Source organism: Molossus molossus, unplaced genomic scaffold (assembly GCF_014108415.1).
Source record: "Molossus molossus isolate mMolMol1 unplaced genomic scaffold, mMolMol1.p scaffold_m16_p_17, whole genome shotgun sequence".
NCBI classification, from domain to species: Eukaryota; Metazoa; Chordata; class Mammalia; order Chiroptera; family Molossidae; genus Molossus; species Molossus molossus.
Genome location: NW_023425352.1, coordinates 36661566 through 36674419, shown reverse-complemented (window position 1 = coordinate 36674419; position 12854 = coordinate 36661566). Strand labels below are relative to the sequence as shown.

Sequence of the window (12854 nt, the reverse complement as noted above, 5' to 3'; positions counted from 1 at the left end):
AGTTTGCACACAAGGACACACTGAGAGCTCATCCACACTAGAATCCACGTACAGTTGTAGCACAGCGACCACTTGTCAAGCCTTTACTTTGGCCAGGTACTATCCTAAGACTGAAAACTATGCAAAAAGTCAACCCTGACTCTAAGTTCTACCTCATTGCTTTGAGTGCATCCTCAATTTTGTGTTCTAAGGAAAACAGTCCCTTAAACGTCAAACTTAGGTGTCTTTCTTCTGTGTGTCTCAGCTATTTTTAGCTCTTTAGGATGAATCTATGATATAATTATACCAGGCCTTTTTTTTTTTTTTTTTATCCTTCCAGAAGTTCAAACCACTCAGCCCTCATTTGTTAATAAATAGCAAATGGTAACCATAAATGTAGTTGACACCACACAAGGTATAATTTGAAGGATGGTCTTAAAGGAAAGGTAACTATAATCAGAACGGAAGGACAACATTTATGAAACACAGTACACTTTGTGTGGAGGTGACTCAGTAACTCGCCTTACATGTGAAAAATTTATCATAATGTAGTTTGTAATAATGTGCAGAAAGCATCCTCTTGGATGAAAGAAATTGCATAAAAAATGTAACAGTGACTTTAGTAATTACCAGGTAAATTTTCTTTAAACTCTGTAGTCAGGAAACAGATTATACTATTTTTTACTTTAAAACAGTTGACGTTCACAGTTTTATTAATCTAATCTTTCACTCCTTTTTCCTTTAAACACAAGACCATAGGGCATTACATTTCAAATATATCCTTAAATAAAATTTCAAAAAAATTTCTCAAGTAAGAAACTCCAGATGCTGAGTTTTTCCTAGTCACCAGATAAATCTCTAGCATATTTTTTAATGTAGCTGTTAAATAACCTCAGGGGTATGGGAGCCTTGAGGACGCAATACCCAACCCTATTAATAGTGATTAAGAGCCTGGATTTTGAAGCTGATGATCTTATTTCAAATTCTACCTGTCACCTAGCAGCTACATGATCCCAGGTAAACAAAACACCTTAACCTTTCTTTGCCTCCATTGTTTCCTCATCTATCAAATAGGAGTAATAGACATATGGATATTCTAGAGTTATTGTGAGGAGGGAACGACTAAATCTATTTGGAATATTTAAAATAGCCTCTGGTACCTAGAAGGTGCTCTGAAAAGTGACTCTCCTGATCATTCCTGCCAATTGCATTGCTTTGTTGGGAGAAGGTTTTATTTGCGAAGTCCCCAACTGTAAAAAGGAAAGTAAAAATAGTCCCCGAGTTCTCACTGTGTGCTTTTCACATTTTTATTTAAATGCGGACATTTACACCCCACAGTTTCATGCCCTTATTGTTGATCAGTGCAGTGGTAAGGTTTCTGACCCAGGTGCACAGAGGGCAGAATTTGGGAAGGGAAGGAAGGAGGAAGGTAAAGTTTGAGGTGTGTATTAAAGTAAAACAAAAAACTTGAATCTCAATGGCTTATCACGATGACAGTTTCTCTGCTCATAAGTGGCGGGTGGGGGGGGTGGGGGGGTGGAGAGGCGGTTCTCTACTGTTAGAAAGGAAGGCTGAGAGAGACTGCCACCTAATTGCAGCGCTGCCTTGATCTCCCTGGAGATCGCAGATGGGGGAGAAGCTGGTGCAGTGCCTCCAGGGACATATCCCCTGAGCCACGCTCAGTCCTGTGAAACCACACCTGAGAGCAGGGGAGTCTGGGAAGTGTGCTCAGAGGAAAAAGTGATCGGTTTGGTGAATGGCTAACAGTTACAGCCATAGCTTCTAAATGTGCAGGTCTGGGAGGCAGCTGCCAAAGTTACGGTAATCAGAATTTAATAAAAGATCCAGAGCCTCCTGGAAAGAGTAAGGGAAAGAGATGAGAAGGGATTGACGAAAACTAAGAAAGGGAGAGAGATGGTATGCGCAGCAAGGAGGAAGTTGAACAAAAGCGTTACTCTAAGAAAAGCATTGGCCAGTTTCTGAATTTTGCCCAGCCTTAGAGAAGTGGACGTTTGTTTTCAGCCTTTTCTGCAACATGGCCCTGCAGTGTCAGGGTATAACAGCACCCGGTGATCGTGATCAAGCAGATAATCGAGACTGATAATAGAACTGAAATACAGGGAGCTCCCAGAATGAAGAAGGTCCATTCTCTTCGTTGTGTCTAGCTTTCTGTTTCAATCGGCTCTAAAATGCAATCCCCCTTCCTGTAGGATTAGAATCCAAGCTGTTTCATTTTCATGAGAAGGAAGAAGAGATTTTTCTCGCCAACAGATATATCTAAATTAGAGGCCATGTCCTGCTATGGTGGTTTATGTATTTGTGTGTTTTCTGTACCATGTCAAACATGTCATCACAAAAATATTCTTTTTCCATTCAAGGAATACTGAGTAAACCATACCCATGATAGAGGACACTTGCAGTAGCGAGGATTTGTTAAATGAAGGAGTGAATGAATGAAAGGGAAATAGGAATATTTGTGCAAATTTCAGTAAGATTGCAACAAAGCAAAACATACAAAAACAAATACTTCATAATATCCAAAAGAGGGAATGGAAAGTAGGCAAAAGAAAAGAAAAAATATAATTTTGTTATAGTAAGTGCTTTTTAACTGGCCTTTTATTTCCATATTTGCATTGCCAACAAAGACTGCAAGTTTTCTCTATACTGGATGCGGTTCTCTCAGTATTCCTTGAATGAAAAAGAATTTGCTCAGTAAGAAAAGAATATTTTTCTGTTATTTAGATCTTAGAAAAATTTGGGAGGAGTAACCCTGCATTGCCAGTAACTTACCGAAGGAGGAATGTTACTTCCAGATTGAGATACATCAAAATATCTGCTTTATATGTCAAAAAGTTTATGAAGAAAACCCAAGTTTTAGTCCTAGTTTTAGATTTACTGCTAATAATATCTTGCCTGTTATAGAAAAGTAATAAATAATGAAAAGACAAAGATGAGCTCGTACCCAAACCCTCCTTTTAGATATTGTTCCCTGGACTTTGGAATTAGCTGTTACTATAAGTCGTTCTGACCATACTGGGTATGTTCTGTAATATACTTCTTTTAAACATTCTAACATGGTGAATTATGAACATTTTCCAAATCTGATGAGTGCAGAATATTTTCAGGACATATCATACCTTATCTATAGAGTTCTCTCTTATTGGACACTTAATTCATTTTTAATTTGTGCTGCTAAAATGTCACGGTAGGCAGATTTTTCTATACATCCATGAGTCTGTTCTCAAAACAAATTTCTATAAGTTGAATTGCTGCATCAAAGAGTTTCCACATTTTACAATTACCTGAAAATTGCCTTTCAGAAAGTAATGCCAATTGTAGTTTCTAGTGGCAACGTAACAAAATGCTCAATTGTCTGCGCCTTTGCCAAGATTAAGGAGTATCATCTGCTTTTAATTTGAACTTCAGAGCATCACAGATATGTGAAATGTTTCAATAATAAGGACTCTTTCGAAAAGTAATTTTTGCTGCTCAGGATAAAGTTAGTATGAAAGGCTGTGAAATGTAATATGGTGTTATCATGCTCAGATATGCTTCATATCTTCTGCCAGTTATATTTTTTAGATAGAATTTGTTTAATCATTTATAACCCAGGAGGTGGTTATAACTGGCCTTCACTGCAGTTTTACACTCACTAATATTTAAAGACTGTGTCAGATTTTATTTACAACTTTTTGGCATAAAAATATCCACCATGATTTGTGAGAGCTGTGGATTAATTATCAAACAAAATTTCTCAAATGCAATTTGTTTAACTCCAACTCCACCTCTGACAACTTTTGCTGGAAATAAAATAATATTATTCTTTTATAACACTTTTGTCAAAAAAAAAATCATAATGGTTTGCGAAGACAGTCCAGTAACCTTTTGAGACAAAATATGTCTCAATCATATCATCAACTCCATCACCACCTAATCTGGTCATTGTTGCTGAAAATGAAAAGTTTTTATCTGTTTCCTGGATAACAAATTAAATTATAAATAGTTAGAAAAGTCTCCTCCCAGGTACCCCATACTCAAGCCAAAGTGGATTATTTCCTTTTTTAAAAAAACACAATTATTATTTATTATTGTTATGGCTTTGTACTTTGGCTCACCTCTAATATCCTTTCCTCTACCCTATTACCCTTTCATTTCTTTTCTACCTGTTAACTCCTCCTCCTTCAGAACCAGTCTGGGGTATACATAATACGTGGTGATTGTTTCTACACACTCCTTGTAGAGCTACCAAAGTACCTATGGGTAGCCAGTCTAGCCACTGGACTTGAGGTGATCCCCCATCAAAGCTGAGCCCATCAGAAACTTTGCCCAGAAATCTGAAATAACATCTCTAAGAGGCTAAGTCATTTGCTGAGCAGAGCTAAGTATGAAGGTCATTTATATTGGGGGCAAAATTTATGCCACCCCAACAAGCCACAGACATGTGCAAATTACAGTAAAATGGAAGTCATTAACAAGCTAATGAAATAGCCTGCAGAATGGTTTCCATACTGACGTTCATGAGCGGTAGCATTGTAATCCATGTATTCATTTTACTCTCTCTAGTTTAAATGGTTTCTCTTCCTTCAATTAAAGGGCCTTGAGAAGAAAATGGTTTAAATACCACAGCCTCCCTGATGCTTTTTGAGAGTAACTACAGGCTGATGTTAATTACTTTATAATCTGTTGTCAGATATAGATAGATATAGATATAGATATAGATATAGATATAGATATAGATATAGATATAGATATAGATATAGATATAGATATAGATATAGATATAGATATAGATATAGATATAGATATATACACACACATATATATATTAAAACAGGTATATACACACACACATATATATACACATATATATCACAATATCTTATTATAAAATGTTTTATTGTCCAATAGTAAATACCTAAATCAAGTGCTTACTATGAGCTAGACATCATGCTAAGTAGCATTACAGTACGTGCATGATTCTCACACCTACACTCTAAGGTGAGTATTCTCTTTTTTTTTTTTTTTTATTTTATTTTTTTTTATCCTCACCCGAGGACATTTTTTTTTGTTCAGGTAGAGTGGGAGGGAGAGAGAGGAAGAGAGAGAGAGAGAGAAACATCGATGTGAAAGGGACACATCGAGTGGCTGCCACCCGCACAACCGACCAGGGCCGGGGACAAACTGCAACCAAGGTACATGCCCTTAGCGGGAACCGAACCCGGGTCTCTTAGGACCGCAGGCTGATGCTCTAACCGCTGAGCCAAACCGGCCAGGGCGTGAGTATTCTCTTTATAGGACCAGTGAGGTTGTATCCTTTTCCCGATATCATACAGTTAGAAACTGAGGGAGCCACTATTCCACCCCAAGTCTGTCTGATTCTAGAGACTGTGTCTCTAACAATTATACTAAACCACCCCCCCACACCACTCAAAAATTGTTTATCATCTTGCTAAATGGTGAGCATCTTGATGTTAAAGTAGGTAATGTAATTTTAACTGTGAGCATCATTTCAAATGCCAGCATAGAGGCTATGAGCATGACAGGTTCTATCAGTGCTTTTTGAATTAAGATGCTCTAGCCCTACCCAGAGGGTAGTCTCAGATTATTGATATGATTGACTGCTTCTAAACACTTGCCATTAGGGCAAACCTGTAAAGGCCCACATACGTACACACATTTGTACAAACATCAGATTCCTAAATTATGTAGATTATTTATTTTCTGCTTTTTTGTGTGGAGATGAATAATGTTTCATATTTTGATACTGTACTCAGAGTAGTACTTTAGAAGGTATGAACATTGTAATCCAAAATTCAGTGGAACATTTTTATAAGCCTAATGGTATCACTGCCTATTTTTCTTTAAGCATATAAAAGATAGGTGGTGCCCTGGCCGGATTGGCTCAGCGGTTAGAGCATCGGCCTGTGGTCCGGAGAGACCCAGGTTCGGTTCCTGCTGGGGGCACGTGCTTCGGTTGCAGTTTGTCCCCGGCCCTGGTTGGTCATCCTGGTTGGTCGTGCAGTGGCAGCCACTCGATGTGTCCCTTTCACATCGATGTTTCTCTCTATCTCTTCCTCTCTCTCCCTCCCACTCTATCTGTACAAAAAATGGAAAAATGTCCTCGGGTGAGGATAAAAAAAATAAAAATAAATAAATAGATAGATAGATAAATAAATAAAAGATAGGTGGTAGCAATGATAAAACTAGATGATAATATACAGTTTAAGAAACAAGAAAAATTGAATGATTTCACCTGAAATTTTCATAAGTGGCTAAGCGTGCTTATTTGACTATGCAGTTAGAAATACTAAAACTGGTAGCCCTGGCCGGTTTGGCTCAGCAGTTAGAGCGTCGGCCTGCGGTCCTGAGAGACCCGGGTTCGGTTCCCGCTAAGGGCGCGTATCGCGGTTGCAGTTTGTCCCCGGCCCTGGTCGGTTGTGCGGGTGGCAGCCACTCGATGTGTTCCTTTCGCATCGATGTTTCTCTCTCTCTCTCTCTGTTCCTCTCTCTCCCTCCCACTCTACCTGAACAAAAAATGGAAAAATGTCCTCGGGTGAGGATTAAAAAAATAAAAAATAAAAAATGAAAAAATAAAACTGGTAAAATGTATAATGGTGTAATTGTTACTAATTTCATAATTGAATTGGTACAATTAGATTTACCATGGGGAAAACTCCAAGTGTTTTGATATGCTGAAACATGAATAATCATACTTAGGCTGCATATGTGAATGTGTGTGTGAAATGTAGCTCCATCCTCGTTCTTATTAATAGGTTTCAGGTTAAACAAAATTTGAAATATATAAGTCTAGAAAAAAAAAAGGGGGATGGAGGAATGACTTGTGATTTTTATTTAGCAATTATTTAAAAATAAAAGGAATTAGAGAAAGTCTACATTTAACTGAATGCCAAAGATGACTGTTCACTGTGAAACTGGTAGGATAAGCCTGTATTCCCATCTTCCTCCTTTGCTACAACATAGCAAGAGTTTAATCATCACTAGAACAGCAATAAGCAGGCATCTTGACACTTTGCCCGTGCCACTCCTTGTGAGTAGCTACAGAAAGCATGCTTTTTGATTTTTGAATCTTGCTTCAGAAATCAGTCATTATCTTATCCTAAAAATATACCGGCAAAAGAACACCACCATAAAAATTCTGTAGTCCTGGCATAACATTTGTTACAGTAAAAATACGGGAAACAATTTAAATGTCTCTCAGTAATCACTTTAAATAAATTATGGTATAGCCACTCCAACATACTGCACTCTTAAGGCGCCCATTAAAAAGCATGAGACGCCCTCTCTACGTAGAGTGTGACCTGCAAGGCGGATAAAGTACAAAAAGGCAAGATGCAGGGCAGCTTGTAGAGTGCGCCCCCATTTGATCAAATACCTTGTAAATGCACTCCCAAGGGCATGTGTTTCCCATTCAAATAAATTGTTTAAAAGTAAAATCATAGATACATTTTTTGCAGCCACGATCTAAACGTTTGGGGACTCCTTAAATGATCCTCTTTTAAATTTGTATTGTATCTGACGTCTGTCTTCCAGCCTCCATAACCAGCTAAGCTATTAAAGTATCTCGAGTTTTCTTGATAGTCTTTTTTCACCTTTAGAAGTGTGCAGAATTTCTTTTTGTCCCTTCCTAACATCCCAGTTGGATAGGAAGAAGAGATGCCCCACCTTGATGGGTTTATTATTCTGCCACCCCCATCCAGGATGGGACGCAGAAAAGGCTAGAACTGTGATTGATGTCCCGAGATGTGTAGAGTCTCTGGCCACAGCAGGTTCCTGTAGAAAGGAAGGGATTCCATAACCAAGCCCTTTAAACATTCCCTCCTTTCCCCTCTTAAACAGAGGCCCTTCTTTCTTCTTTCTGAAGAAAGGGTTTCCTGTTTCCTCTCCTCTATTGTGTTTTATTGGAGATGGCAGGCCTTAGAATTGGCCTTCCTGGCACTTCAGAAAACAAGCACATGTAGAAAAAGAAAGTTTCTCCAGGGTGAGGAAGCTGAAACTTCCAGACAAAAGGAATGTAACAACAGACATCCTGCCAGTCCCTTCTCAGTGAAGAGCCAACCAACCCTTGTGGCCCTTTGGCTGAGCCCCTTGAAATGGAACCACTCCGGGAATGCTAAACCAACAAACATTCAAGGACATCTGCCTTATTGAAGGAAACCTGTTGATCGGTCACTGTCCTTTGGAGTGCCTTAAACCCAGCACTTTGTGGTTTTGATGTAGACATTAGTATATTACAGAATAAGTGTAAATTGAGACAGTTGCATTTCCCTTTCCCAGTATTAGGTTTGCTAATATCAAAGTTGGCAGGTGAAAATGCAAAGCCAGTGTGATTTCATTTCTGTGGGCTTTCCTTTAGACAATATACCCGTATCCTTCTTATAATCAGCAGAATTCAGGTTAAGCAAAAATTGAAATATTAAACTTACCTAGCGAAAGATGAAAAGAAGATAATGAAGAACTTGTGGTTTTTGTTTTAATTATTTTTAAATCAAGATAACTAGAATAATTCTTCCTGGCATGAAATAGTATTTAAGATACTTCAAATTAACTTACTTGGTATAAAATCTGCATGTACTTGTCAATTGTATTTCTACACATACACGCCCTTTTCCTGCTAACCATCAATCCTTTGCTCTGGTATGACTTTTGTTGGAAATTTCCTTTGTTGCCCAATAGTTATTAACCATTGGAGTAAATATTATGAATTTATTGGGAACTATTTTTGAAAGTAATAATATAAGATTCAATCTTGAATACCATGATCATTTGAGCTTGTTAATGCATTTTCCTTTAAAATTACTCAAGAACTGATCAGTATTGTTTTATATTTAGACAATATCTTTCTGACAGTCTTTAAATATGTCACATTTCTGTCCCTGTAGAACACACACACACCCCTAATCTCACAATGTCAAAATTTATCTATACTTGTAACATTTCATGGTATTAAATGTAAAATTTTATTTCAAGGACTGCCACAGCCTAGATATATATATATATGTAATCTAAGTACTGAGATAGTACATTTTAGAAAATGAGCTAGTATTTTCATGATAAATTTTAGATACCTATCATTTGTCATTCCAAAAGTTCCTTGCATTCTAGATTCTAGAATTAAAAGGGGAAAGGGTTATGCATTTAGGAAGTATAAACTAAAATTATTTATTACAATCTAATATAGAATATCAGAGTCAAGATAGCCATCAATGTGTACAAAAATTTACATAAGACAAACAATAGACAATGCAGCACCTTTAGGAAAAAAATAATTAAAAGTTTTGTTGCATTTACAGGTAAGTGCCACACTGAGAATTTACAACACAGTAATTTACTGCAATCAATGACAGGAGAGTTCCATAAAGAAACAAAGCTCATACACTCCGATTTTTAGAAGGTATTATTGGAATGCTTAACTGTAACCACAGACTTTGTACATCCTTAAGGATTGAGCTGGCAAAAGTCACAAAAGATTCTCATAGCATATATGATATAGAGGAGTCCACTGTATTTGGACAGCTGGCTTAGTGTCTCTGACAGGTGTGAAGCCTAGAAGAATTACTGGCTTGATGGTGATCTTTCTGTATCCTGCAAGACAGACCTTCTCCGCAGTAACAACGCTGGAATATCTCCAGCCCATGGGAGCCTTTTCTCCTGTGCTTGGTGCACACTTGACCTTCTTTGAGGACAGGTTTACAGATCTTGGACCAGAAGTGTCTAGCACAGCACAATCCTGTAGCGCAATCTGATGATCGGAGACAGACAGAACCTTCTTGTCCTAGGAAAGAAGAGATGATAAGAAAAGTTCCTGGTCACTGCTAAAGCTGCATCATTTCATTAAGACAATCCAAAAGATGCTTCTGATGTGCTAACAAACAAGAATAAGTCTTAAGGTCCCTACACCTACCTTTGGTATGATACATTTTTGAAGACAGTGTAGTCCTTCTCGAGTACCCATCCAGGGTGCTGTGATCATTCCCAAAGCTTTCAATAATGGTTTCCTCGATTTCTCCTCGATGGAAATGATTGTGATCAGAAGGCATACATATTCCTGAGGAAGCAGGAGACAGCGGTTAACTCCTGAGCTGTGATGTGTTACTATTTGCAGATGTGACAGTGGCAGTCTCTTATGCTTGCACCAACTTGAGAGACCTCATTGGGGTGACATGACTTTAAACACGAGCCAAACTTTCTCCCTAGTGTTAGTGCAAAACTACCTCAGTTGGACAGAAGCATCGAAGTGTATACTGTGCAGGCATGTGCAACATCCCCAATATAACCATTTAAAATACTTTCCTACCAACTGAGTAGTGACAGAGAGATTTCTGCCCATTCTAATATCACCAGTGGGGTAAGAAAAAGAAAATCAGTCACTTAAAACTTGTTTTTAAAAATAACTTCTACCCTTGGTACTACATGAGTACTGTTAGACTAAGTTAAGCAAATGCAATACCAGCTCCCAGCTCCCAGCTCCCAGCTCCCAGCTCCCTGGAAGAATGCAATCTCACCCACCAGTTACTTTACTGTATAATTCTATATTACAGAGATCTAGTTAGTTCATCCTGAAGTATTACTGGTGCTAAGGAGGATCACCACCCTTAAGTTTATTTCTGGAGTCTTTAGCTGTCTGAGTGTACCTCTTTGGGACATTAAATTTTAGTGGATCTGTGGTTGTGAGGAGGAGTACTTATTTTAAGGTAGCAGGAGGTGGAGGCAGAGGGGAGGGAGGGGGAAGAAGCTAGGATGGAGGACAGTAAGATCGCCCTTCAGAATGGCCAGCACAGACAAATCACTGCCTTCTGGCTGACAACAGTTTCAACAGGGATTATGAGGGAGAGGCCAGGCTGGCAGAGCCCCGAGAGGCACGGTAAGAAAAATGGGCAGGTAAACAGCCAGGATGCTTTCCTGCATCTCTCGCATCATCCACCTCCCTCCCCATCTTCTTTCTCGATTGACATCAAGGCTGTCCCAGACCAGTTTTTATGCAGGGGTCCGCTCTGCGATAAGCCGCCGCGTTAAAACTTTGACGGGCACAGGAACATAAAATGCTCCAAGACCTCTGGACTTCTCTCTTCTCGGAGATAAACACGAGAAGCCGTGTCAGGGGAGCCTGGCAAACGGAAAACCCCTTTGCAGGTGACGCCGCAGCATTCTCAAAGCAGAGAAGGTTCTCTCCCACCTGCAGACGAGCAAAGGCGGGTGGTTCTAGTGCAAAGGGGGCTAAGGAACTCACCGTTTTTGCAGTAATTGCCCGGGCAGCACATAGCGTGACGCATGCAGCGTTTGCGGCGCTTCCTGCAGGCCAGGCAGGTCTGCGCCCCGGCGCCCCCTCCGCGGGTGGGGCTCGCGCAGTACTCGTCTGTGCCGCACTCCTCGTCCTCCACGCAGGGGTACGGCTGCGGAAGGGGGTCGGAAGAGGATGAGGCCCCTGGGCATCCAGGACCCGGCACTCTTGAACCTGGACAGTCCTTTTCTGCCCAACCATCCAAAAGTTACTGCCGCCCACTGCTTCCCAAATGCAGTTTCCAAATGCTCCCCGAACCGCACACACTCGGTCCGTTCCATACCCTTCTTCCCAGATGACCCCTCTTCAGGGACACGGCGTTCCCACATCACCCAGACCCTTCTCACCTGGTAGTTGTCAATGGTCTGGTACTTGTTCGCTCCGTCGTACAGTATTCCGGGAGCGGCGCTGACTGGTGAGCCTGGGTGCCCAGAAGCGCCGCCCAGCGGTGGGGGCAGGTTTTTGATGGCGTTGGAATTGAGAACGGAGTTCAAGGTGGCGCTCACTTCAAGCAGAGGGTGGACGCAAAGAGTCGCTGCTACCAGGGCGACCAAGACCTGGGCAGCCCCCTCTGCGCCCAGGGCCTTCATCTCAGAACTCAAGAGAGAGAGAAAGAAAGAAAAAGGAGGACTAGCACTTTACAAGCCTGGTCCCCAGGAAGCCTTGCTGGTACGGCTGCAAGTCAGGGTCCCGGGAGCCTCCAGGGGTCCCACAGTGCAGACTGCGGGGCGCAGGGAGCTCTGCGCGGCCACCACCACCGCGGCTGCCTTTATATGGAGGGCTCTGAGCATTCCGGCCCCTCCGGGGGAGACAACAAAGCCAGGATGGGATTTCAAAGCTTTGGGAGGGGCTGGGAAGGGGTGTGTTTGTGTATATGAAGGGGGGCCCTTGACACTCTTCACCCCGCCCTTTCCTTGCGCAGTCCTTTCCCTGGGCCAGCTCACCTTCGGGGTGATTGTAATCAGTGAGCATTAGAGCAGACGACTTTAATAAATGCTGGAGGGAGGAGGAGCTTCGGGTGCCCGCGCCTTGCCAGAGAGGTTGGGTTATCGGATCTGAAACACTTTTCAGAATGGAAGTGAGATGCTGTCTGCAAAAGCACTTTTCTCCCCTCTCCCTTATGCCAGTCCTGGTTTATTGTGCACATAAATAATATTCAGCATTAAATGCAGCTTGATCAGTCATTCAAAGGCTCTCAGCCAGAAGGGCCAGGTGGCCGGTGCACGTTGCTGATTAACCCTTTAGAGTCACGGTTTGCAGATTTGGGGTGAGGCCCTTGGCTTTCAGTTCTTTGTATTTCTCCCCTCTTCGTTTCTCTGCTGCCACCCTCCCCCCGTCCCTGCCACAGCGAGAAAAATGTGCAAATAGAAGGAAATTTGCACATCAAACGAGGGTTAAAAGGAAGAAGAACTAATTCTCTTTTGATGGGAAGTTTAGAGAGGGAGGCGAGAGACTGGCATTTGGAAATTAGATCATGGGTGCAGGGAAGAGGGAAATGACAATCTGATAATCAACTATTTAATGTAGTTCTTTGAATCTGAGCAGTCTGGGCAGTAGATGAACTTGATTAGGCAGA

The 12854-nt window shown here is 40.9% G+C and overlaps 1 protein-coding gene across 1 annotated transcript; it reads right to left on the bottom strand.

Annotated features, from left to right (window-relative positions):
- Nucleotides 1-8914: 8914 nt before the first annotated feature.
- Nucleotides 8915-12020, bottom strand: DKK1 (dickkopf WNT signaling pathway inhibitor 1). The gene is made up of 4 exons (XM_036265656.1): nucleotides 11626-12020; nucleotides 11228-11390; nucleotides 9902-10045; nucleotides 8915-9772 (listed from the first exon to the last, which is right to left on the bottom strand). The coding sequence occupies exons 1-4, from the start codon at nucleotides 11866-11868 to the stop codon at nucleotides 9519-9521; spliced, it is 804 nt and encodes a 267-aa protein (XP_036121549.1). The 5' UTR covers nucleotides 11869-12020; the 3' UTR covers nucleotides 8915-9518.
- Nucleotides 12021-12854: the final 834 nt, after the last annotated feature.